The sequence below is a fragment of the Blennius ocellaris genome (assembly GCF_963422515.1).
Source record: "Blennius ocellaris genome assembly, chromosome: 4".
In the NCBI taxonomy this organism is placed as follows: domain Eukaryota; kingdom Metazoa; phylum Chordata; class Actinopteri; order Blenniiformes; family Blenniidae; genus Blennius; species Blennius ocellaris.
Genome location: NC_137653.1, coordinates 16,093,482 through 16,120,144, shown reverse-complemented (window position 1 = coordinate 16,120,144; position 26,663 = coordinate 16,093,482). Strand labels below are relative to the sequence as shown.

Sequence of the window (26,663 nt, the reverse complement as noted above, 5' to 3'; positions counted from 1 at the left end):
TTTATTATGGTTTTCAACATTATATAAATTCAACTTGGAAAAGAGTATCAAATTGTTTAATTGTTATGATCTTAGTGCATCTAGTTTACATTGTTTGTATATAACATCATACAATAGAGCAGTAAGCTTTAGCTCTTAAAATATACAGCATAGTTGAAAACATTGAAATTCTAGCTTGCGTTACAGAGAAAATGGTATTCCCCACAGTACATAGAAAGACGATACTTTCATATGTCTGAACCCTTTTGCATAGATATGGAAACTAATAATTTCAAATCCTGTGTTCATACGACAAAATAAATATGTACAGTCATTTACATAAGAGGCCTAATCTATAACATTACATTTGAAAAAGAAAGTAAGACTGGCAGCAACTGAGGACACCACGTTCTCTTTGACCCATTTACTTTTCGGTACAAGTTTCTGTTTGAAAGGTGAAACTCTTTTTTTTTTTTTTTCCAACCCAAGGCTACACATTTTGCAATGCAACACTTTCCAAGGATCCGCACCTCTTCGCCAAAGCAGGTCTTCACAGTTGAATGTATATGTAATGTCCTTTTTTAAACCTTGAAGGCATTATCCTCAAAGAACTTCAGCTGCCTCACCATCACAGCATAAGCTTGGTATTTTTCATCTCCCATCTGGTCTCGAAGGAGCAGCTGAAAATGAATGAATCAAACATCAGATGAGAAATAAAAAGGGCATGAGGTTCACAGTGCAGCCTCTGGGTCTCTGCGCACTGCACCGTGTAGGCAAATTAATGATACTGTGCATGCAGAGGCTAATCCATCCCAGAGGTGCCTCATGAGATTAACTCGTTAGGGGCTATGTTTGCAGCCAGAGCTTGAGTTGGTATTTGTTCTGTTTAGTTTAGTCAAATATTACTTTAAAGGTCACGTTTGTAAATAGTCGCAAACCAAAAACTAGTATTGGCTCCTCGAGGTTAGAAAATGGCCTGAATGTTGAAAAAGAGTTAAACAAACTGGAACATGAAAGGGCTCAGTTTGAATAATTCAATAAATCCATTATGAATTGGGAGAAGTTTTTTTTAACACTGTTATCATGAGGACCTGCACATCGGTGCGATCTTCATGTCAGATGGTGTTTTACTCACTTCTCTTTTGACTTCATCGTCCTCTTCCATGATCTCCAACACTTTGTCTAACAGCTTGACTCCGAGGCCTTTCACCACATCAGTTCTCAGGTGTTCTACAGCTCGTCTGATCTTGGTTGGTCCAGACGGGGAGCCCGCTGCACAGACATGCTCAATCAACAAAACGGAAGCTCCAGAACTAAAAACCGAGACAGAAACAAAAAACCATCTTACCGATTATTACTTCTCCGAGTGAAAGGTTGTCAGCCTCCTCTCGAGCCTTCCCGTGAAGCACCAGGGTGTCCCTGTACTTCCTGTTCAGTCTAAACTCTGGCAGACCGGTTGAACCCAACCTGCTTTTGGCCACGTCACCGACACCATCGCCGACGTCCATCCTCAACGTCTGAGTCATCATGTTGACCAAATCATGCATGTCGTTGCATTCAGACTTCCTGCAGAGATCCCATGAATCAATGGATCATACAGTGCCAGCAGCTGAGTTCAGTAAAAATCTGCTTCAATCGACTGAACTGAACGCGATCAATGTGTTGTGAAAATGCTCTCACCTTTCTCCACAGTCTCCTTCAGAGCGCTCTGTGGAACTTGTGGACGAGCTGCACTCGTCTTCATCGGATCTCGGCTCCAGCAGCTTATCCTGCTGTCACACAAAATCAGCCAGTCTTACAAGTTTGTTCACAATAAATGATCCCCATTCTTACATCTCACACCGAGTGGCTCCTTTAATGGGAAAGAAATTAAAACAAGCTCATGAATTACAAAGACATAAAAACTAATTAGGTTGATACCTTACTGACAGACTCGGTGATGGAGTCTGAAACGGACCGACTGATCGGGGCCCTGTAGTCCTCAGCCTTGTTGGAAGAGACGTCATAAGATGCCCTCCGTGCAGCACCAACACCTGAGGAAAGCTCAGCGTTGACTTTTCCAAGGCCCATGTTGAATGCAACCAATAATGTCACAACGGTCAATAACATAATGGTTTTATCCTTTTTATAATGTAATAAAGCCAATATGACTAATAAAGTAAAAAAAAAAAAAAGGTAAACGTCGTTTCCTTAGTACAATAGTCTTATTTATGTATTACTGCATAATTACATCATTACTATATTTTCAAAGATTAAAAAAAAAATGCTACTTTTATAATGTATGAAATTATAAACAAAAAGTAAACATTTTGTCTCAATGTTTATTTTTTTAAAAATAGTTATTGTGTTGTTACTATCTTTATTGCATTTAATACTTCCAGAATTATTTAATTATTGGCGGGTATGACATTGTCTAACTGGAGTCTGTAATTTTCCTCAATACTTAAGAATGAACAGGAGGAACTGCGTAAGCTAAATCTAGAACCAAGCCCCATATAGATGAAAGTTTTGCGTTCAGTTTAAATCAGAATAAAGTACCTGACAGGTTGCTGCTCTCTTGTGACTGCCTCAGTCTTCTTCTTTCTCTGGCAGACAGAGGGCGGTCCTAAAAGTACAATTCCACCACATTGTTTTAGATGCTGATTGATGAGCAGTTGCTGGAAATGTCCATGGTCAGGATTCTTTTAATTGTACAATTTCTCCTAAAATCTTTAACCGATTTGAACCATTCAAATATCAAACGTGCAACTTGTTCACATGAGATCAGTGCTATTCGCTATATGGGTGATTTTTAGATCTTTAATCATTTCAGAATAAACTTTTTTTTTTTTTTTAAACTACCGATCAAGCAGGTCAGCCTGTTGCCATGGAGACGCCGGGGCGAGAAGCAGACCAAAGGGGGTAAGCGTCTGTTGGCATGGAGAATCTGAAGATAGCTCCGTTGACCACAGCATCTCTATGGCAACAGACGCTGATCTCCTGTGAACTCAGTGTCTCCGTGGAAACAGACGTTAGACGCCGTGGAGACACAGAGACCAAAGGAGATTATTTTTATTCAACCTTCAGCATTCACTTGCATTTTCTTCTGGAAATGCAAACCTCGAGTTGAACATAATGTGCAGTGATCAGAAGTGGAAAGTGTGTCGTCTCACCTGTGGCAGCATTAAGAAGCCATCTTTGTAAGAACCAACTGATGCGGAGGTTACAGTGATATCAGGGTTCCTGCTTTCTGTGTTCCTCTTGCTCTTTTTCTTTGGTTCCACTGGCACACTCTCAACAGGAGGATGAGGCAAAGGTCTTGGAGTTTGAGCTTTTGACTAATGGAAGATATAACAAAATCACATTTGTTTATTAACAAATTGTTTTTATAAGATGTTCTATGAAGGGTTTTATGGCTTAATACCCACAAGAAACGGAGTGTGGTATAAAAAATAAACACACAATTCTCTCCATTTTGTCACATTATTATTGTGATGTTAGAATGATAAAGTTTGTTCACTATTGGTTTACCTTGCCCAGATCCGGATGTGCTCGCCTGTGCTTTTCTCTGTGTAGTTTAGATATCGACGGTTCTGATGAAACATACAGAGGAGTCTGCCGTGGGACTGCCTGAACTGGTTGACTGACTAGTCTGAGCGATTCCTCTTGAACAGGCTCCTAAACACACACAATTACAATTTAATGCTGGCATGTTTCAGAGGCACTTTTCAGTCTGGTATTTCCAGAAAGGTTTTCTTCAAACAAGAACTATTAAGCTCACCAACACTGGAGTTTCTAATAGCATTTCTGTAGATTCAAGGTTGTCCTATAAATAAAAAAAATAAAACACATAAAAAATTATAATAAAAAAGCACTCCACAAAACAACAAAAGGGCATTATTACGTGTACTTACTTGAACACCGGAGGTATGTGGGCATTGTGCTGATGCTTCACTCAGTAGGGCCACAGTGTCATTTTTACCGCCATTATCTAATTCCACGACCTGTCGGATATTTTCTAAATTGAAGTTGTGAATGGAGTCAGCCTTTTTGAGTAACTCTGTGGTATCTTCTTTAAGATCCATATCTGACACGTGTTTCTCCTCAGAGACCGGAAATGTAACCCCTGGGTTTGGCGTGGCCTGCGACTGCTTTTCTAACAGCCCATTGGATGCGGTTCTCTGTTCTCGGTCCCGACTGACAACACCTGATACAGAGAGCAGAGGGGACCTGACAGGGGAAGCAGGGGGAGAAAGATCTGGTTTCTCCTGTCCCTTGCTGTGAGCCAGAGCTTCGCTGGCGGCACGATGGTCTGACACAACAGGCTGACACGCCTGAACCTTTCTCTTCACCATGCGGTCGTCCTGCTGCAGCTGGATGTCAATGTTGCTGACGGTTGTCATGGATACAATGCTGGCTTGGAGAGCGTCGGGTGAAGAAGGTTTGGGTGGTGAAGGCGTCTTAGGTGGAGTGCCGCCTCGCACACCGTTTCGGACTTTCTGCTGTTGTGGTTTTTCTTCTTTCTGAGAACAAACAGAAAAAAAAGATAGAGCCACACAACACCGAGTGGAAAACAGCAATAAGTCATTTAACACCAAAAGCAATTCAGCAACCGAGATTAAATTCTAGTTGTTTTCTAAGTACACTTATTCAAATGATTATATTCATCAAGCTCACTAATGTTGATGCCAAGTTACACATTAGCTTTGTATTTGTCATGTAGAAAAAGTGAAAGCTACAGCAGAGGTCATGTCAAGCAGCATTTAAAAATGTTGACCAAGTTTGGCCAGTCGTCTTTCGGGGGAGGGGTTTATTTCAATAGCAAGTGTAAATGAGCCCTTATATGGCAGAATTGAAATTTTAAAAATATATCTGCATGTCGATAACAAGCTCAAAAATGCCTGTATGTGTATATGGCTTCAATGTGGGAGAAAACAAAAACATCCACTGTAACAATATTCCACGAGTATTAACTCACCGGTTTCACAATGGCGAGAGGTTCAGGTTTGGGACTTGGGGGCTGCCTCTCAGGTTTTGGCTGACAAGGCACCACAGGAGCAGCATTGTTGGTCCGACAATCACCGCTGCCGGCTTTCTTTCTTGACTTGGCAGTTTTTCTGAAGATGTGCAGATAAGAGAACACACGATCACTTTAGGTTAGCATCTTGTCATTGCTGAGATGCAAAAGAGAGAAAACATTATCAATCAGCTTGTAGTGAATCATCACATTTTAGATACAAGTTTTAAAATACAGTTTTTCTATTGAGAAATGCAGCCATGAGTTGAAGCTGAAGCCGAGGGCAGTTTGCTTGTCGGTGACACCTACTCTTTAGTGGCTTCAAGGAACATGGCTATTTGTCGTTTTATGTAGGGTTGTCGGAGGATAAGTTTGACATCGGGTCTGTCTTCAGGTTTTTTGCACAGCATGCTCTTGATGAGGTCTCCGAGCTGTGGATCATACCGACTGGGCATCTGAGGCAGCTGATAAGCACACCAGAAGAAAGGTTATAAAGCACTTTTTTGTTTTTTCACAACATCTGTCAATAAATCTTCTTTGCAATTTAATTCACATGTGGCAGCATTGTTAACAACGAAACCCAGACATCTACTACATGTCCCACACAACTCCCTCCAGCTTCTACTGGGAGGACTCTGAGCGGCTCCCAGACCAACTGAGAGATTTAATCTCCTCCCAGTTGGACATGACAACGAGATCTCTACTGGAAGGCAACTAGGTAAAACTCCTCACATGGTTACTTAATACCACCACCACATTGCAAATCGACAGTAATGAAGTGATTAACACAACTAAGTCGCTACTAATAATAGTTACTTCTAATTGTTCTAAATCACTGCACCACGCCCCCAAAAGTGCAAATAAAAATAAATAAATTGTGTATATAACTTATTAATAATCAACCCGAGTATTCAGATATAAAAAGGTGAAACCCACCTTTCCCTCAACGATACGATACACGAGTGAATTCATGTCTTTGGCATTGAAGGCATGTTTCAGCGTGGACATCTCATACACACAGCAACCCAGGGCCCAGACATCTGACTAAAGACAAAATACATCAAACTGTAAAGCAGGTACAAGTCATCATATACAAACACTTATCAAACCTTAGAATGAAAAACTGAAATCAGCACCTCTGTCTAAATTGTATCCCAAAAATAAACATGACACATTTAAAGCAGATGACCTATATACCTTGTGATTGTATGGTTTATTAGAGAAGAGTTCAGGACTCATGTAGTAAGGAGTCCCAATGAGGGTGCTGGCCATATCATTCTGGTTCTCCAGTACTCGTGCGATGCCGAGGTCCCCAACTTTGATGATGTTGGTTTTCGTCAGGAAGATATTCTGTGTTTTAAGGTCCCGATGTAGAATGTTTCTCTCATGAAGGTACTAAAATAAAACAAAAACAAAAACACACACACGACAGCAACTTCAGACGCTACATTCACATTATTGGATGAAATTATATCTCAATCATTGCAAGATTTATTTACGGTGTATTTTACCTGCAGCGCCATGGCTATCTGAACAAACCACTCCACAACCTGCCTCTCCGGTAACAGTTCTCCTTTTTGTTGTTTGAGCCGGTGATAGAGGTCACCACCTTCACAGAAACCCATCACAATGTACAGCTGACAGTCATCTCCTTCCCAAGACTCCCTGTACGTCACGATGTTAGGATGTCGCAGCTGGGACAGAAGCTGAGCCTCCTGTTCTGCAGCTCGCCGTTCCCGCTTCGAGGAGGTGATTAAATTCAACTTCTTGATGACATACTACAGAAGGAGAAGAAAAAACACAGGTATGAAAAGTAAACCAAAAAAAAAGAATTGAATTGAAAACACTGATTAACTCATTCATGGCAGACTCAATCAGACATGGACCTCATCGATTAACAGAGGTGTCAAACATGCACACAGTAGAAACCTCTATTCCCAATTTGTATACTGTGAGTTATGCTGTGGGAAATTAAAATGAAATAAAGCAGCAGATAAACACAGCACTGAAATGTAGAGCTGAACAGTCAAATTCCAGTAAAACGTTGTGATCTCTTAAGAGTTCATGAGAGCACGTATAGTCACTGCTGTAGCAATCACATGGCTTGAGAGGAAAGGCAAACTTGTGCCACTACGGTGTAAGTCTACCCAAAGAACAGAGAAGAGATTGGACTTTTTGTTTAAAAATAATTCAGAACAGTTCAGCATGGACTTTGTGATAAGTGTGACAAATGCAAACAAAAATCTATCTATCTATCTATCTATCTATCTATCTATCTATCTATCTATCTATCTATCTATACCTAGCATAAATCTATACATGTGTTATGGCTCCTAGACTAAAGTGAATCTGACACCTCCGATGTTGAAATAATAGTTTTAACTATCTGATATGTTCATGCAGTAGTACTCCTCAAATGTTCCCAGGTTAGGTGCCCCATCTCGAGCTGAGTTTCTCATAGCTTGCCAGTATTGTGTCACATTGCCAATAATCAGCAATAAATTGAAACAGCTTGTGCCATGTTATGTGGTAAATAATGAGTAAAATATAAAAGCTGCATTAAATCCATGCTATCACGTTGTGAAGCAGTTTTTTGTGACAATATTCAGATTGAACTTGCTGGAATATAACAACATCCAGAATAACACGGCAGTGTTTTTAGCCGACTCCAGCTAACTTCAAGCTAGCAGCGCCACTTGTGTGTGGTTTCAGGAACTCTACCAAACATGGAACATTTGTGTGAAAAGGTTGCTGGAATCACAGTTGTATAAAATCGAGCGCACTGCTTTCCTTCCCCGTGTCGTTACCTGCTTTCGGTCAGTCCTGTGTTTCACCAGGTTCACCTCCCCGTAGCTCCCTTTCCCAACGACCCTGATGAAAACATAATTATTCATCATTCCTGAAAGCTTCAAAACGCGGTAGCGAACAATGAAGCGTTACTCGACGATCGCGGAAAGCGCGTCGGTCTTATTCCGTCCCATAATCCAGCAGTCACGGGGGTGAAAACATGTGAAATCTGTTTTGGGAAAAACTTGGAAAGTCGTGGGACTTGGAAAAGGCAGGAAATCAGAATCCGTCCACAGTTTTTCGTCACTAGGCAACTGGCAGCTCACGGCGGAGGGTGACGAGGGCGAGCGTGATGCGGGCACACTTGGTTGCGTTTACAGCGCAGCGACATCCAGTGGCCGGAGGTGGAAGCACAACCATAGTTTACTACTATCCCCACCTCACCTGTTGTAATATTGTTTGGGCTGCCTCACATCCTCCTCAACTTAATCAAAAACTCCTCATGCAATTTTTGAAATAATGTTCTTATATTCTGTGAGTCAAGGGTCAAATGCACTACTGTTTAAAAAGTTTTGACTTTGACCAATTTCATCTATTAATACTCTACAATCATGCATATTTTTGGATAGATTTAGTAATGATAAACGAGACCTTCCAGACACATTTCACAACTTTTTCCTCTTATCAGATTATCTCATATCATCATCACTCCTACCCAATGAGCAACCCAAAAAACTTTCATTTACAACTTTGTCATACATCCAAGCATCAACTTTTTGTCATACTTGGTGACCCTCAACCCTGGAACTCTATGCACAAATCATTTAAATCGCTCTGCTCTTTGGTCCTTTGCAATGCTAAATTATTGTATTATGTTCTGTTCAAATAGTATGAACCTGAGCTGATATGTTGTGTGATTTAGGTGGCTGTTTTGTTATTAACTTCATTGATCTGCTTGTTGTTTCTCGACCCTTTGTTATTTTAATTTTAATTATGGCAATCTTTATTGATAGTAGGGGATATTTCATACAAGCCTCTTGGGCTTCTCTAGTGTCTTGCACAGTGAGGTTTTATTTCTTGTAATTCTGTAATATATTCTTGTTTTGGGCTTTTTGAAATTTTTTTTTATAACTACCACAGGAGCATCACAGCAGGCCAACAGCCCCTCTGAGGAGAGATGCCATTTGCCAACAAAAGTAGGCTATTTATGTTGCTATCCTCATAAGAAATTTAATGTGGTTTAAATTCCCATCAGTGTCCTGTGTTTACTTGCCTTTTCGTGCATGTTTTTTCTGTCAAAGAGAGTATCAAATTGAGAGTATTGGTCAGCACACTTTGTTATGCAGGACATGATTTATAATCAGAGGCATATATGCTTTTAAACTGTAAATTGATTTGACACTGCAGGTTTGTGGGTCATTAATCCACTAGATGGAGCACCAGGCCATCACAAGCTGACCCTGCACACACGTGAACAAGCGTGAGTGCAGCATGAATGGACAGACGTCGAGAAATGTACATTTTGAACTGTGCATGTTGGAGCCTTCACTTGAATGTTGAGACCACGATTCTGCAACAGTAGATACAACATCGTATGTTTTGGCTTCAGCCATGTCAAGCCAAAAGGCAGGGGAAACCGGCAGAAACTGAGAATCCCCGAAAGACACATTCACACACAAGGGAGGACAATTTAGAATCACCAGTTAACCTAACAAGCACGTCTTTAAGAGTGAGGTGGAAATTACCTTGTGGATAATGATCTGTGAGCCCCATTTGGAACAGCTGCACCATGCAGTTAACGCAGCCTTGTAGTCATGGAGAATATCATTATAATAGACGAATGCTCTAGATTTGAATGTAAACTGCTTTGTAGAATGTTCTAGTTCTTTCAAATTTGTTCATGACTGACTTATGCCTTTTGTGTTTCAAGTCTTTATCTAACAAGTCCACAGTTTGCAACATCCGCGTCCCTTCCTGTTTCCTCCAAACTAACAGAAAACGCGAGAAACTGTTTTTTTATATGCTGATACATGTATTTTTACCAAAGCGCATCTTGCTAATTGTACTTAGTGCAGAAGTTTTTTTTTATTTCAAACATCTGTTTGTGTGTGTGTATATATATATATACTAAATAAACCATGAAATATAAACAAGTTTGACACTTTTCCCACATGTTGTAATATAAATACATGCCACATGATGGAAAGGCCCCTTGGTTGAAATTTAATGAGTGCCCTCTGAAGAAGTAGCTATAAATGGATTTTATTAAACAAATGTTTGCAAGAAAAAAGGAACAATTATGGAAAGTGGTTAAACTGTAATTCATAAAACAACACACTTATGAGGGTGCATGGTGGAGTAGTGATTAGCACTCTTGCCTCACAGCAAGAACGTCATGGGTTCAAGTACAGTAGAATTGGTTCCCTCCAGGGCCCGCTGTCTTCGGAAAGCTTTTCTGTATTTCCTTAATTTATTTCATTTCTTTGCAAAGAACTGTGAATTGCCCAGCAGCAACCTCTTATTTTGTCATCATTACCATTAGTGACCAACATCTGCAAGTGGCAAGTTTGATCGTGTTGGAGAGGTCAGACTGGCTTCGCAGCGTGGTTTCTCTCCCGCATTAGTACCATGTTTACTAATGCAATTACAAACAACCACTAAATCCCTAGGTTAACCCTGTCTTCTTCTCCGCGTTTGGCCGCAGCAGCTCGGGTGAAAGTCCATCATTCCAGCGGCTGCGGGTCACCTCCAGGCCCTTAATCCCGGGCGCGGAGAGTCACGCGGTGGGGGCGGAGCTGTTTACCTGTGCGTTGGAGCTCGGTCTCTGATTGGCCCGCTGGCCGTCCTGCCCTGGGGTGACGTCAGGAGGAGCGCTGCTGGAGAGGCTGCCGAGCTGAGTGCGGCTTCTGTAAGAGCGCTCCGAGTCACCGACAGAGACGGAGGCGGACACCGGGCACCGGGCACCGACACTGCTGCACCTCACTCACAACAAATTGACAGGTACAAAGCAACACCGGCTGTACTCTCTTCACAGAAACTTTACGTTTGACTGCGTTGGAGAGGTCAGACTGGCGTCGCAGCGTGGTTTCTCTCCGGCTGCAGTTATCAGGTCGTAAACCTTTCTTCAGCCTTGTCGGGACTTTTATTACAGGCGAGTGTGTTTATTCTTGATCGCACTTGAAATGTGACTTACTTTTCGGAATGACTCTCTTTCGCGTCACTCTGTCGGGGAGGCGGTTGGAGATGACAGCAGCCGTCACTTGGGTCATATCTCCTTGAATGAGGGGGGCTTGAATGTAACTGAACCTGCAGTTAGGAAGATCAGACAGTGACAGGGAGTATATCAGGGACTGAAGTGACTTGTCTACTTCATTGACTGGGACTACATTGCTAATGTGGATTAAGTCGAGCTTAATTAGTCTAATCTGACTATTAATGAAAGGGTGGTGTTGATGTTTACAGTAAAAAGATGGCGATGACGCTTTGGTGTGGTTTATTTTTGTCCAATGCTCCCAAAGTGCTCTGAATGTTTTCATTTCCTTCCATATTTTCTCACACTCCTTCACTTTCTCTTTCTTTATCTCTGTCTTAATCTCCCTCCCCCCCTCTCCAGTCTGGGATCTTGTAAAGAAGTCTGCTTATCAATTAATAAGCTCCAGTTGAAAGGAGATTTGTTGTGCGTCATTGACGCCAGCTGACCAATCAGACTGCGATTTAGAAATCCGTGCGCTCCCAGTCAGTCACTCGTACAAGGATGGGGCTGTTTTAGATCGCATCTGTTCTCTAAATTCAGTTGTAATTAGTAAATAGACATAGCGTAGATTAACAGTAATTTACCACTTAGTTCTCGTCCGCTGCCTTTAGAAAGTGTCACCCAGCAGGCTAAGTAACAGAGTTCGTCCACCACCTCAAATAGTCGTCCCATTCAACAGTTTGACCTATTTGAATCTGTTTGTTGTTGCTGTTTTGTGCAAAACATGAATGGACTGTTGTCATTTCATCTCCTGTCTTTTCTGTGTGTTTCATTCTGGCCAACTTGTACATGTGTTCTTGTTTTAAAAACACAATTTCCATTGAGAAAACAGGTCTGTGCAGTAAAATGTATGTACTTGTTAGGATATCTGATCCTTGAAAAAGTTGAAAAGAACGACTAATCTGAGAGATCAAAACGAGCATGAACTACTGCAAAATGAAGATAGAAAAAAATCTGAGTTATTTTCAAATCAGCAAATCTACATGAACAGGAATGTAATCTTTTGGCATGTTTGATCCCTGAGGTTTTTGTTATAACTTGACGGGAGGACTCTTCACAGTTTGGAGCTGCGCCAGATTGTCTAGTGAGTTACAACATAAAAGTAGCATGGTTGAGACAAAATCTATATTTGAAAGTGTTCAAATACCAATAAGAAACAGTTGAATGGCTTTCATGATTTGGTAGCATCATTGTAAACATAAAGAACAACTTTTGAAGAAAAAAAACCTAGTTATCTATATATATACATTCTCCCACCATTTGGGTTTGTTTGTTCTCATGTTTGATTCTGTGTTTGTGTTTAAGTGTAACCACCCACTTTCGCACCACTGCAGTATATGCTGCGCTCTAACTTGTTACCACATGTCATTTTGTCACACTTAACTGTCGTCGTGTGTATATGTGTGTTTCTTCTGTCCACTGCACAACACAGGAATGGGAAACCAGTGAGTACAGCGACTCTCTCTGTGTCAGTCTCGAGCCAGGGTGAATGCTGCATGTCACCTATTATTTAGGGAATGTGGTTTTGATATTGTGCATCTCCTGACCTCAAGCTTCTTAAATCCTTTTGCCTCCTGGGGTCTGAGCAGCTTATCTTCACCCACTGGCCAAAAAGTCATGTCATTCGTGGACATTAAGGGGCTTTTGTGGCCCTCTACATGCTCATACCTGCATGTGTCTTTCCTCTTCTCTCCTATCTTTTTAAGCTTCGCCCTTATCTGCCCCTGTGTGTCTGAAACATGAACCTTATTCTGCTGTTTATAGCATTGTGTCTGTTTGAAACAAACAGACCCCCTTGCTCATCTATACCAATGTCCCGAAAGCTCCAGTGGCTTGACATGTGTTGGTTTACATGTGACATCAGGTTGCCATTTGAACCATTTGCTGGGTAGCTGGTGGCAAGTGAAGGTTGATGCACTCATAGATTTAAAACCGACTTTGATGTTGGACGCCACTCATTCACAATGCATGAATTTACGTGAATCTACATGTATCTCCATATGAGCAAGATGAGATGCTACAAACAAGCAGTATGTGAGAGGTTTTTTCACTGTTTCTTCAGCTTCAGTTTCCTTTGAACACTGTGTCGTTAAATCTATTTTTAAATTGAACAACTGTCATGGTTTATCTGAGTATTAGTCCGATACTGACAATAAGAATAAAGGTGAAACAGTTGTTTTGGTTTTTTTTCACCTGTCTATGTTGATTATTTTTTTCAATTGTTTTATTGTTTTGATAATAATTTTGTTATTGAAAACAATCAAAGTGTTTTTGAGAAATAAGCCAGGTTTCATACATGAATTTTTTGCAGAATCATTCCAAATCCAACACAGTCTAAAAAGTTATTTGTAACCCCTAATGTATCAAGTGTAGCAATGTATATTGTGTGCTCTAATGGAGCCTCAGTTTCCACGGAAAGAGACTGGTCAGATGTTCTTTGGGGTTCTTTTTTGAGTTACACTCTCCTCCATATTGTTTGTTTATCCTCTGCTGTACTTATTAGAAATTGAGAGCGCAGGCTGCAAAATGTCAGATTTACCGGCAAAGCTTTCCACACACTTATCGTTGGACTTCCTCTTACTGCTTCCCTCAAGCACATTACTGTGCATGCTGTTTGTTCATGTCTCATTTAGATACACTTCCTTTTACTTCAGTTGCTCAAAATAGCAAATATTGTGGTGTAAAACGGCTCAGATAGGATTTTTTTTTAATGCCAAATATAATCCATGTTGCACTTTAACATGATTTTTCTTACATCAAAATATATTTAAAGTAAATGCAACATACTACATCCAGCTGAAGTAACCAGAATGATTTCCAGCTTAGCTACCACCTGGCATTAGGCACTAAAGCAATTTAGACTCCCAGATACCACAGCAGCTCCTTTGGGTTTCCATGGCGACACGTATGAAGCTGACTTCTAGCATTAGTGAAGGTAGCGTGCGCGCGTGTGTGTGTGTGTGTGTGTGTGCGCGTGTGTGCGTGTGTGTGTGTGTGTGTGTGTGTGTGTGTGTGTGTGTGTGTGTGTGTGTGTGTGTGTGTGTGTGACAGGCCATACCTTAGTAACAATCATTCTGAAATGACTGTAGATGTCCCCCGTTGATTGCTTAATATGTCTCGCACACACAATTCAGCATTCAATTGAGCTGATTCAGAAGCAGTTGGAAGATGATTAGCTGCCTTGTTATAAAGTCTTTCTCAATGCAACACTTGTGCATTCCAGAACAATGCGCTATATTATGTCATATATAGACAGGCTGACTGTAAAGTTGCCAGGCAAGCAGCAGGAACAGAGGAGGAGTGAAGCACTATGATATGAGCAGGGCTATTTTAGTCCTCGATGTCTTGAGTTATAGGCACTTTCACTGGTGTCAAGCCAGCCCTCACTTCTGAAAACAACGTCAAGCCAGCCCCCACTCAATTTAGCGGTGCGCGTATACACTATGCATTACCGTAAGAGCAAACTCAGACCTATTTCTAAATAAAAGTGACGTTTAAATGAACGAGATTCATTCAGATAGTTGATGAAACACAAAGTAATACTATAACTAATAACAATAAAGAAGATTAATTAATTTATCGTTGATACAAACTAAGAAAAGTGACATATCAATAAAATTATTTCCCACAGAAGCCAAAAAAACTTTTTTTTATTAGTATTAATGTTATTATAATACTATAGATATAAACCCACTCTGATCACGTTACTAAAATTAAAGGCCCAATAGAACAGTAGGTCTTGGAGAAATTCCGACTCATTTAACATCAGATTGATAGTAGACCTGATAAGGTGTATAAAATAATAGCCCTCTGACAGCTTATCTGGGCTTGAATGACTCTGATATCAGACTAATTTTAAATGGAAGTTCCCTGTTGTCATCAAACCAATCCACATCAAACTGATAGTAGACCACCCCAGGATGCCACTCACCAAGCATCAGCCAGATCTGATGTGGAATTCCAAAATAAGAGCCCTTTGAAATACCATATCTGAGCACCTATTGTACCAAATTTGAAGTGATATTAAATGGAATTTCCAAGTTATCATTTCACCATTTCAATTCAGACTGATAGCAGGACACCCCAGGATGCCACACACCAAGTATCAGCCAGATCTGATGTGGAATTCCAAAATAAGAGCCTTCTGAAGTTGCTCATCAGAGCACCTATCACACTACTTTGAAGTGATATAAAATGGAATTTCCACGTTATCATTTCACAATTCCACTTCAGACTGATAGTAGGACACCCCAGGATGCCTCTCACCAAGTATCAGCCAGATCTGATGTGGAATTCCAAAATAAGAGCCTTCTGAAACACCATATCTGAGCACCTATCACACCAACTTTGAATTGATATAAAATGGAATTTCCACGTTATCATTTCACCATTCCAATTCAGACTGATAGTAGGACACCTCAGGATGCCACACACCAAGTGTCAGCCAGATCTGATATGGAATTTCAAAACAAGAGCCATTTGAAATTGCTCATCATAGCACCTATTGTGCCAACTTTGAAGTGACATTAAATGGAATTTCCACGTTATCATTTCACCATTCCACTTCAGACTAATAGTAGGACACCCCAAGATGCCACACACCAAGTATCAGCCAGATCTGATGTGGAATTCCAAAATAAGAGCCTTCTGAAGTTGCTCATCAGAGCAGCATTCATGCCAACTTTGAAGTGATATAAAATGGAATTTTCTAAAGTCACCTTTAGAGATAGGGTGAGGAGCTCAGTCACCAGGGAGGAGCTTGGAGTAGAGCCACTGCTCCTCCACATCGAGTGGAGCCAGTTGAGGTGGCTCGGGCACCTGTTTCGGTTGCCCCCCGGACGCCTCCCTATCCCGAGGGAGGTGCTCCGGGCATGTCCCTCCGGTAGGAGGCCTTGTGGCAGACCTAGGACACGCTGGAGGGACTGTCTCTCGGCTGGCCTGGGAACGCCTTGGGATGCCATGGGAAGAGCTGGAGGAAGTGTCTGGGGTGAGGGAAGTCTGGGCAACTCTGCTTGGACTGCTGCCTCCACGACCCGGCCCTGGATAAGCGGCAGAAAATGGATGGATGGATGGATGGATGGATATCAGACTAAGATAGTGATTGGTGCTCAGATGTGCTATTTCAGAAGGCTCTTATTTTGGAATTCCACATCAGATCTGGCTAATACTTGGTGTGTGGCATCTTGGGGTGTCCTACTATTAGTCTGAAGTGGAATTGTGAAATGATAACGTGGAAATTCCATTTTATATCAATTCAAAGTTGGTGTGATAGGTGCTCAGATATGGTATTTCAGAAGGCTCTTATTTTGAAATTCCACATCAGATCTGGCTGATACTTGGTGAGAGGCATCCTGGGGTGTCCTACTATCAGTCTGAAGTGGAATTGTGAAATGATAACGTGGAAATTCCATTTTATATCAATTCAAAGTTGGTGTGATAGGTGCTCAGATATGGTATTTCAGAAGGCTCTTATTTTGGAATTCCACATCAGATCTGGCTGATACTTGGTGAGAGGCATCCTGGGGTGTCCTACTATCAGTCTGAAGTGGAATTGTGAAATGATAACGTGGAAATTCCATTTTATATCAATTCAAAGTTGGTGTGATAGGTGCTCAGATATGGTATTTCAGAAGGCTCTTATTTTGGAATTCCACATCAGATCTGGCTGATACTTGGTGTGTGGCATCTTGGGGTGTCCTACTATCATTCTGAAGTGGAATGGTGAAATGATAACGTGGAAATTCCATTTAATATCACTTCAAAGTTGGTACAATAGGTGCTCAGATATGGTATTTCAGAAGGCTCTTGTTTTGAAATTCCACATCAGATCTGGCTGATACTTGGTGAGAGGCATCCTGGGGTGTCCTACTATCAGTCTGAATTGGAATGGTGAAATGATAACGGGGAAATTCCATTTAATATCACTTCAAATTTGGCATGAATGTTACTCAGTTATGGTATTTCAAATGGCTCTTATTTTGAAATTTCTAATCAGATCTGGCTGATCCTTATCTATAGTATTATAATAACAGTAATACTAATAAAAAATACATTTTTTTTGGCTTCTGTGGGCAATAGTTTTATAATTTCATTTTATTATAGTTCATAGTATTAGTTCATAATGATAGTATGAAAGTAATTTATTTTCTTTGTTGTTATTAGTTAGAGTATTAATTTGTGTTTCATTAACTATCTGAATGAAGGCGATATTTCGTTCATTGAAACGTCACTTTTATTTTGAAATAGGTCCGAGTTTGCTCTTACAGTAATGCATGGCGTATACGCGCACCGCTAAATTGAGTGGGGGCTGGCTTGACGTCGTTTTCCGAAGTGAGGGCTGGCTTGACACCAGTGCACTTTCTGGGTTTAAATGATGATAGCTATGAAAGCAGGGTCCTTGAAAGTGTAGTGACAAACATCTTAATGTATCTGCGATTCAAAGTTAGTCATTAAAAGCTTTGTTGTGCCATTGTACCTCAGACCCTTCGGCTATGATCTAGACCAGTGGTTCCCAACCTTTTTTGACCAGTGTACCCCTTGAGCTGGTTTCCATGTGAAAAGTACCCCCTCTCTCGTGTGTGATTATTCGCCTTAATGTGTACTTATATTTAACCCTTTGTCTTTCTATCTATCCAACTGCTCATTTAAATAAAACAATTATTGTGAGTGTAAAAACATACCTTTTAATGAGACACTTGCGCTTGCTTGTCTTTCATAAGTCTTTCATAATTCCTTTTTTCACTGGGCTCCCCTGTGCCTGCGTCCGAGGCGATGGTAGCAGTAGCGGTAGCTGGACGTTGACTCCTGCCTAGCCATGCATCCATGTTTACAGTCGGTATGCAGCTAGAGTTAGCTAGCTTCGCGAATCGTGCGCGCCCGCAGCAAGAACGTGAACCTTTTTTTCTTTTCTTTTTTTTTTAAAGCGCGCCACTTTATAGTCTTTTCATATTATGTGCATTGTAGTGTTACAATCACTGTGGACGAACTGCTACTCATGGAAAATAAACGTATGGCCTTACTAAAATTCATGATATAATACAATATAATATAGTATAATTTTTTTTTTTTTGTGTGTGGATACTGTAGGCTAATTTATAATCTTTCTGCGTACCCCCTGCAATACCCTCGCGTACCCCTAGGGGTCCGCGTATCCCCGGTTGGGAATCACTGATCTAGACGCATAGCCTGATTGCAAAATTAATTTGAATTACTACTTATTTTGAAATGGAATACAATTCATTTCTAATTATAATTTCATTATTTCCTGAATGCAAACTATGCTTGGCTTACAGCAATGTGTATTAAAATAACAATTCTTTTTGATTAGAAAGGTGCAGCAGTTTGATTGTATGGAAAACTTCTCATAATGAATCTGAACAAACGGTGTTTTCTGTACATTTACAGCCGATATTGGAAAGAACATATTTCATGTTTTTTTTTAAATATATATGTTCAGACACATGGTTTTAGGCAGTGGGCCATTCACCCACCAATGATTAAAAGTTAGAAACATTCCTCACATAAACAAATGGGGCCATGTTTATTTGTCAGCGTTTCAGTAAAATGGATAACATGTTGCCGGGTCTATTCCTTAGTATGTTTTGTTTTAAATATGTTTAATATGTGAAAAGAAGCAGGATTTATAGCAGCGGCAGTTACTTAAGATTGGTGCAGTTGCCCTAACAGGATGCTGTTCGTTTGTCTCTGACAGTAGCTGTTCCTTTTTCACTTAGCTTCAGTGGTAATTCGCATTTACTTCCTTTTCCTGGCAGTGTTAGACACAAGTAAGTTTTGTACTTGTACATGATTTTAATTTATGATTTTTTTCTCAAACAATTACATTATGTACAAATGTTTGATTTTAACATTTCTATTGTCTGCATTAAAAGAGTTTCCTCTTAAAACATGACCAGATGATCAACACAGGCACTGGCAATGCTAATTTTAGTAACCATACCATAATCATGGTAACGTCCTTTACCTGGAAACTGAAAATGTCACCAGTATTTTCCAAGTGGAGTCAGCAGCGTGGACCATCAGTGTGTTGGAAAAAGTGTGAGACACAGTTCCGACATGAGTCGTCCATGTGTTGCAATTTGAAATCACCTCATGATTGTGAGCTTATCGAAGTATAAAACAGCTGGCGGGAAGTGGATGCAGATGAACTACTGACATTAATAACCATTATTATTCCTTTTGCTCTTTTTCCTCATTAGTTTAGTTTCTGACCGTCACAACAAGAAGATGCCACTGGGAGAGGAATGCCACGCCTGGAAAAAGAAGACTACGGATGTGAAGGAGATTTATGATTTCAAAGACATCTTGGGAACGTAAGTTACTAACATCAAGAACTCCTGTTTCATCTTTGCTCAATGCTTTTTCTTTCAGTGCAATCTCAATACAAAGGAGGCGTGTGTCTGTTTGTTTGTCTTGAATATTAATTATACATGGGATGTTTATAAGTAAATGGATGTCTCATATGAAGAAAGCACTTTTAAATAAGGATGTGTTTTTTCATCTGATTCTTTTCAAGTGATTGGATATTATATTATGCATATATTTAGCCATGTAATTACTGCTGCTGAAGAGAATAGTGATCATACTGTGCAAAGTGCACTCAGTTCCAAATGTACTGAGAATAAGTACATGCCGACTGAGCCTCACCCTCTACAGAAAGATTTATGCGGATACATTAGCTGCCAACCTTAGCTTGGTTGTAAAATAGAACTGCGATTCTTTTTTTAATTATTGAGCTTTTCTCGTGGACGTCGTTCTTCTAATAGACGTCAGTGAGACTAGAATGGATGTATGAGCCCACATGAGTGCCACCAAGTATTTGGTGACTGTTGTTGTGCACAGCCGGCACTCGCAGCGTTGCCATTTGTGTGTGGCCTTTTTTTTTTTGTGCATCTGTGCCTGCTGGGTGTTTTTATGGCTGCAAATTAGCTCATTCATGCAATTGTGAGGAGAGTGGCTTCACTGTAGTTTGTGCCTGTGCAGCTCAGGTGTCGTAGAGCATTATTGTGAACGTGTCTCTCTTTGTTGTGAACTGCACCTTGCCAGGTTTTTGCCCTTTTTAATGCTAAACAGGACTCCATAAGTATGCAAGGTCATCTTGTAGATAATGACATCTTTCGTTTCACACCCATTCACCCATCTTCTGGATCCACTCCATTCAAAGCGATGTCACGAGGGCTTTAGCTTTTCCCAGCTGACATTGAGTGTGAGGCAATGTGTATACACTTGACAGGTTGCCAGTCCGTCACAAGGCCAACGCACGCACGCACGCACGCACGCACGCACGCAATCCCTCTCACAAGTTCACACCTAAAGACCATTTGGAGTCGGCAGTTAACCTAACAAGTATGTCTTTGGGGAACTGCACAGTGGTGTAGTGGTCTGTGTTCTAACTTCATAGTGGCAGGAGCTTCAGTTTGAGTTCTTGGTAGGGAACCTTTCAATGTGGCATGTGCACAGTACTTTAATTTTCTCCTTCCACCCTAAAACATGCACTGAAGTGTGACTGTGTTAGTGCCTCTTTGTGTTTTTCCTTGGATCAGTTCTCCCACAACCTTCAGTAAGATAAAGGACATCAGTGGATAGTATATCATTAGGCTGTTGGAAAAAGCTATAGTGGTCAAAGAAATTTCACGCAAGCACAGGGAAAACATGCAGCCTACATAGAAAGTCTTCACAACTGGGTTGAGTTACCATTTGAACTGTTCCACAAAGCATTACACTGATGATCTGCTTTTCAAACGTACTTAAAAACAATGACTAAGAAACATCTTTTAAGTGAAAAGCTGAATATATTAACACATTAAGCGACGGTCACGGCCACGGTCGCCACTTTTTTCTGAAAATGTGGGGAGGGAGTGGCAAGAGTAGGGAGGGAGTATGTAGTATGGGAGGGAGTATGGGAGTATGGGAGTATGCAAGGTGCAAGTACCTGGCCCGCACGCCATGCCTGGCCGTGAGCGGTTGCGTGCGTCATACATTGCACACATGGTAATGAGTTGTACATGCTTACAAGGTACGATATCTGTGCAATTGCCTCGCTATCCTATGGAGACTGTACTTACATGTGCTGCTCATGTACGGTGTCTTTATTCATTTGCATGTTGTAAGTGCGTGCAAGTGCGATGAGTTTTTCGCCCGATGTCCCAGCTGCTGCTGCCTCCAGATGCCGCCCATTCCACGGCAGAGACTCTGGGTTCTGATGCTGCAAGCAGGGTTGCAAGATATGACTCAATGTTTCCAGCCCCAACAATGTAAAAACCACACCTCAATAAATTTCGGCCTGTGTAGAAATCATGTTAATCCGTCAAACTATATGTTTAAGAACACATAAATGCACGAAATAAACAGTTAAAAGGTAAGAGAATTTGGCTCCACAATTGGGCAAGACCTGCCATATCTGGCAACACTGGCTGCTAGAACAGCTTCAAGCAGCACTGAGTTCGTGCGCTGTGCACACATTGGCTGTAGCCGTACGAAAAGTACTACAGCATGTCTGCATGCTCCTAATCCGTACAGAGGCGGTACTCACCAGGTACGGATCCCCAAATTTTGCCCACGTTTTTACACATCGACAACCCGCGCTTGAAAGTACAGCGGGATGTGACTGTCGCTTTACTGAGCCACACATCTGACACAATTTCAATGAAAACGGACCATGCGACAATCGACAAAGCAGTCATTGTTATGTTGTTGTATTGGATTACATCAGCTTGTACCTGGTAATAAAAGCAGTTGTGAAGGATGACACAAATTGTTGTTTAGGTTTTGTATATAGCTGGAGTGACCAAAATGGCTCCTTGTGGAAATGAATGCAGACGAACCACCTGCAGATGAAGAGGACATGTTCCTCATTACAGTGTTTAACTGAAAAACATAACCAGCACATGATAGACCTTTGTGTTGAGGGAATGACCCCCTTCCTCAAACGATCTGGTATCACCAGTGAAACTGGAATATCAGCATTTTCTCAGCAGTATTATGGCTATAAACATATGTGTTTGGCTCTGGTGTTTAACTACTGAGAGTGAGTTATTTACCTCTATGCTTTGATTAAGTAGTAAATGACACATACTCAATGCTTGTTTTCTGGTATGTGTATAATTTCATTGTTATAATATATTAATTTAGTTTTTGTTCGCTATTTCGACAACTTTTATGCTTTCATGACGACCATGCAGTGTCCTTAGTTCAGTTGGATGTTACTTTGTGCTGGGTTTTTTCATTTGCCGTTCAGCATGTTTGTTGTGGTGAAATATCTGCTAAACGATATAACAATTGATGATTTTGTGTATGTGGGTCTATGTATGCACACATATACACACGCTAATGATGTACCTATCTTTAAATGGTCATGTTTGCTTTTTGAAGACCTCAAAATGTCATGTCTATTGCCTGCCATTTGTAGAGCTTTGATTTACAACGTGTGACATAAAAATCCCACTTTATATGCTATATTTGTGTATGTTCGCAGGAAACGCCACTCGCCTCTCTATATAATGTGTCTTGTAACAACATATGATGTCTAATCATCAAGACAGAAGTGTTTATGTTCTCCATTGCTTCTGTCAGGGGTGTCTTGGTTCTCTGGGCACCTTCATCTCATCGCACAGTGAAATATCTAACTGAAGCTATCAGAAATCATTCTCTGAAAGTGTCATTAAAGGACAGATTTAATCATCAGAATACCTACTGGATGTTTGTTCTGTCACTGTGGGTGGGGAGAGTCATAAGACAGGATGTTTATACAAGGTGTTTCACTTCATACTCCTTTTCCGTACGTCAACATCCGTGTTGGTCAAGGATTAATCTGTGTGAACACTTATTAAACCGAAGACCAAGCCTAATTTATATGACGATGATTTCTTCAATAGTGTTAGTTTTTTGAAATATCAGTTTGCCACCCTTGTCTGTATCTCTGTTACGCTAAACAAATCAGGATTAATTGGGAACATCAACCTAACACAAGCACAAGCAGCAAATTCAATAATGATGCAGTAGTGAAAGCTGATATACTTCACTGGTCAGTGTTCTTATTCAGATATTTCTATATTCACCTGATTCATACCAGATTCCAAAAATATTGTTCTGCCACCACATCATGTACAAAAAAAAGAAAATTGTTATTGAGCCTGATAGATGGGTGCACCTGATGATATGTAAAATGCTTTTTCTATCGTCGCCAAGCCTCCAGCTCCACACCTGTCCCCATTTCGGGGCTGAGGTTGTTCAAGAAGAGAATACCGGTGTGCCGCATCACTCAGCTGTGTGCCACATTCATTTGCCATTTCTGGATTGTTGTCTTGGTAACAACAGGAGACACTTTCCATAATGGACTCAAACAGTCACTATGGAAACAAAGTTTTTGATTTGCTATTAATAATCCACCACCGGGTGCATATGTTTTCATTGTGCAGGAGATAAACCAGCTCTCTCTGTGCACAGGAAAACACGCACACACATATTCATCTATAAAGGCACTCAGGTTTCACCAGTTTGTTTTCCATTGATATTTTGGTTACTAAGAAGCAGTGCTGCTGGTCATTTACTATCTAATTACATATTGAAAACTACATCTTGGCAGCTAAAACAAGCCCACTCCGATACCTGCTATCCACAAACATCACCAGTAAATGGGTGTATGCTAAATCTTGTAGTTCATAGACTTCAGTAATGTAGTTCCGACAAATAACTGATGCGATTGAACAATTGTGAACCATCTGTTTGGATTGGGTTTATATGCTCACTTCTTCAGCCTCTGCAAACCAACCATGCCTAAAATCATGTTAGTTCTCACATTCTACCATTTTCTTTTGGTGGTTTCAGTGACATCATTATCAATGACAGTTACTTTACACTGCACACCAGTGGCTCATATTGGTCTGCCCTGATAATCCCCAGATGCAGCCACATGTTTGGGTAATCAAACCAGATGGGGATTAATAAAGCACAAAACAAGCAATAGGGGTTTCACTGCAATCAACTCAAATCCTCTCTCGCCTTCCCTGCTTCATTTTTTCATTTCAGTTACTTATGTTAATCTATGCTCCTCCCTCTCATTCTCATGTGTCTGACCCATCTGAAAACCAGGTCCCTGCTGTCAGAAATCCAGCTCCATTTTGGCTCCTCCTCTCTGTCACCTGCTCTCTTTTTCCTGGTTTCACACTGGGTTCGCTGTTAAATGGGGACCCCAGTGCATCCTGCTGCCCTTTGATTTTCAGCTGAAATTAAAGCATTCATTATGCAGGGATGATGAGACACACGGCTCAGCTGAACATGAACCAGGCTGCATATCCTCTTTTAGGGTCGCGCTGGCAAACCTCAGATTAACGGCAAGTAACAATCCAGTGTCACAGTTACATTTTTGGTTTATTAAAAAGCAATGGTGTCACAAGAAACTCGAGGAGTGCACGTTCACACACTTACCCAAGTCTTCTTGTGGTAAGTTGGTATTCTTCTAATGCCAATTTTTTTTCCCAAAGAGCATTTCAAGTAGCGACCGTACCGTCACTCTCTTGGATATAGTCACATTCAGTTAGTACGTTGGCACCTAAGTCTGGATGGTTATTAATTTATAGGTCATGTATGAGGGGGATTAACAATTTCGAATGGATTCTTAGCTGCTATTGAAGAAATTGTTGGCATCTGTTCTGCCCTACTGTAGAAGGCAACGTTATCAAGATTTCATCATTTTTTGTATGTGCTCAGAACTGTTTTGCTTTCAGTGTTAGTGGTGTTTTTGAAAATATTTCTCTACATCTCAATTAGGACTTTGTGTGTTTGTATAGTAACCAGTCCTTTTTAGCTTCTGCTGTCCTTTTTAGCTTCTATTTTGTTGATATTTTTACAACCCCCCCCCCCTTTTTTAAGCGTTCCCACACTCCACTGTAGGGTTTGAGGTTTCTCTGTTGATGACAAACTGCACAAATGAACCATGTTGACTTTTCTGACATTTAAATGGATGCACATGTTCTCATGCTGCAAGCAGCGAGGGGAAGTTCTTGGCATTTTCAGCCCGGAATACATGGTGATCACACAGAGGAACGGAAGCAACAAGGGATGAGGATTAGGAGGACTTGGGAGAGTGAGATTCGGGCAGTGTGCTGTAACCATCTAAAATCGGTGGGGCTGATGGATCGGCCCCAGCCTGTCTCTGTCACTCATGTCGAATAGTGACCCAGTGGCCCCTGCCCCGTGCTGGATGGATGATCAGCTATTGGCCATGATTGATCTGGAAAGAGTGCTGCCTGTCTGCACGTTGGCATGTGAGAGACAGAGGAGACTAAAGGGTTCACGTTATCGCTAATTGTTGTGGATGTTCAGCACATGCTGTAAAAGTTCTCCTATTTGTGTCCCGTTGGTGTTTTCCGTTTGTTGACCCATGTCTCCACTACTCCAATCTCTCTCTCATCACCTCTGTGAATGGACAAAGAGGCTCCATTCATCACACGTCGGTTTTTTTTCTCCAAAACAGTGAGCACTCTGGTGCGCACACACAGACTGACACATCTCTCCCTCTCATATTCAAACATTTCTCTTTAGTACATCATAGGAGTGAGCATGTTCGCCTTACTGCTCAAGTATTTGTCTTGAGTAGATAAACCTCCATAATAGTTGACCAGTTAGGTAGTAAGTTAGTAGTGATCTCCTTGATTGTGTATGAATAAGAGATTCTTTGGCTATGTGAGTCCATTCTACTGAAGTTTATAACCAGAAGCTATGTGGTTTGTTGTTTTGTGATGCAGAACTCCCAGTCAGTGCTCGAGCAGAATCTGGTAGTCAAAAGAGGAACCTTTTGCTCCATTTGTTTCCCACACACTTGTGCCTCTTGGCTAGATTACATGGGTTTTAACTCTGATTTGCCACTTTGCCTGAGAGCCCTCTGCTTATGAGTGGAAAGGTTCAATAATCCACACTAATTGGCGTGTATGTCTGTTTTTGGAGTGTTTGGACACTCATCCCTGCATACATTTGTGAATGACTGTAGGTGTGATTAGAGAGGAAACTCTGCTGCTGTGTCAATTACACTTTTTTGTGTGTGTGCAAATATTTTCATTCTCACAAACTTCAGCAAACATTTTGATTTGATGTGGGAATTAATAATTTACCAGAATTTGACTAATGTAGTGGGTTGAACTCTATTCAGTCTTTTTTCAGGAATGTACTGACACATAAAGTGACTCTCATGATGTAGATCGTGCGCACATGTTCTAGTTTTTCACAAGTTGCATAATTCTAGACTTAAACAGCAATTTTGCACTGCATGTCTTTAAAATACATGTAAAATGTTTCTACTATTTTACAATAATTGATATTAGTAAGTCACACAGACGTCTGATAAAGTACTTATTAATGCATGCATGTTGTTGGACTTGAATTTCTGACTGTGATGCAGGTTTACCTCATGTCCAGATAGTAAGTGGGCAAGTAAAATCAACATGACTACATGTCCATCTGCCACCATATTTCCTGTCAACGGGCATTTTCTAAATTATGTTTGAGACACTGTGAGAAGTCCACATTGAAATGACTGTCAGCCCAGATGGACTTTTTGGGTGCTATTTCTGTTCCCCTTTTATGAATCGGTGTTTGTTGAGTTTGTTGAGTCACAATCAAATTAATTCAAAGTGA

General features: G+C 40.8%; 2 protein-coding genes across 2 annotated transcripts in view; one reads left to right on the top strand and one right to left on the bottom strand.

Annotated features, from left to right (window-relative positions):
* Positions 1 to 127: 127 nt before the first annotated feature.
* nek4 (NIMA-related kinase 4) lies at positions 128 to 7,979 on the bottom strand. Its single transcript, XM_080495301.1, has 16 exons — positions 7,783 to 7,979; positions 6,487 to 6,753; positions 6,173 to 6,370; positions 5,912 to 6,019; positions 5,285 to 5,439; positions 4,937 to 5,075; positions 3,873 to 4,481; positions 3,740 to 3,784; positions 3,490 to 3,636; positions 3,132 to 3,296; positions 2,518 to 2,584; positions 1,900 to 2,012; positions 1,660 to 1,751; positions 1,328 to 1,545; positions 1,115 to 1,251; positions 128 to 659 (listed from the first exon to the last, which is right to left on the bottom strand). The coding sequence occupies exons 1-16, from the start codon at positions 7,870 to 7,872 to the stop codon at positions 561 to 563; spliced, it is 2,649 nt and encodes an 882-aa protein (XP_080351427.1). The 5' UTR covers positions 7,873 to 7,979; the 3' UTR covers positions 128 to 560.
* Positions 7,980 to 10,627: 2,648 nt separating this feature from the next.
* Positions 10,628 to 26,663, top strand: part of camk1b (calcium/calmodulin-dependent protein kinase Ib) — a 37,716-nt gene continuing 21,680 nt past the window's right edge. The window contains exons 1-2 of the mRNA XM_080495506.1: positions 10,628 to 10,762; positions 19,232 to 19,345. Coding sequence (XP_080351632.1) covers positions 19,260 to 19,345 — 86 coding nt within the window. The 5' untranslated portion in view covers positions 10,628 to 10,762; positions 19,232 to 19,259. The remainder of the gene's footprint in view (positions 10,763 to 19,231; positions 19,346 to 26,663) is intronic.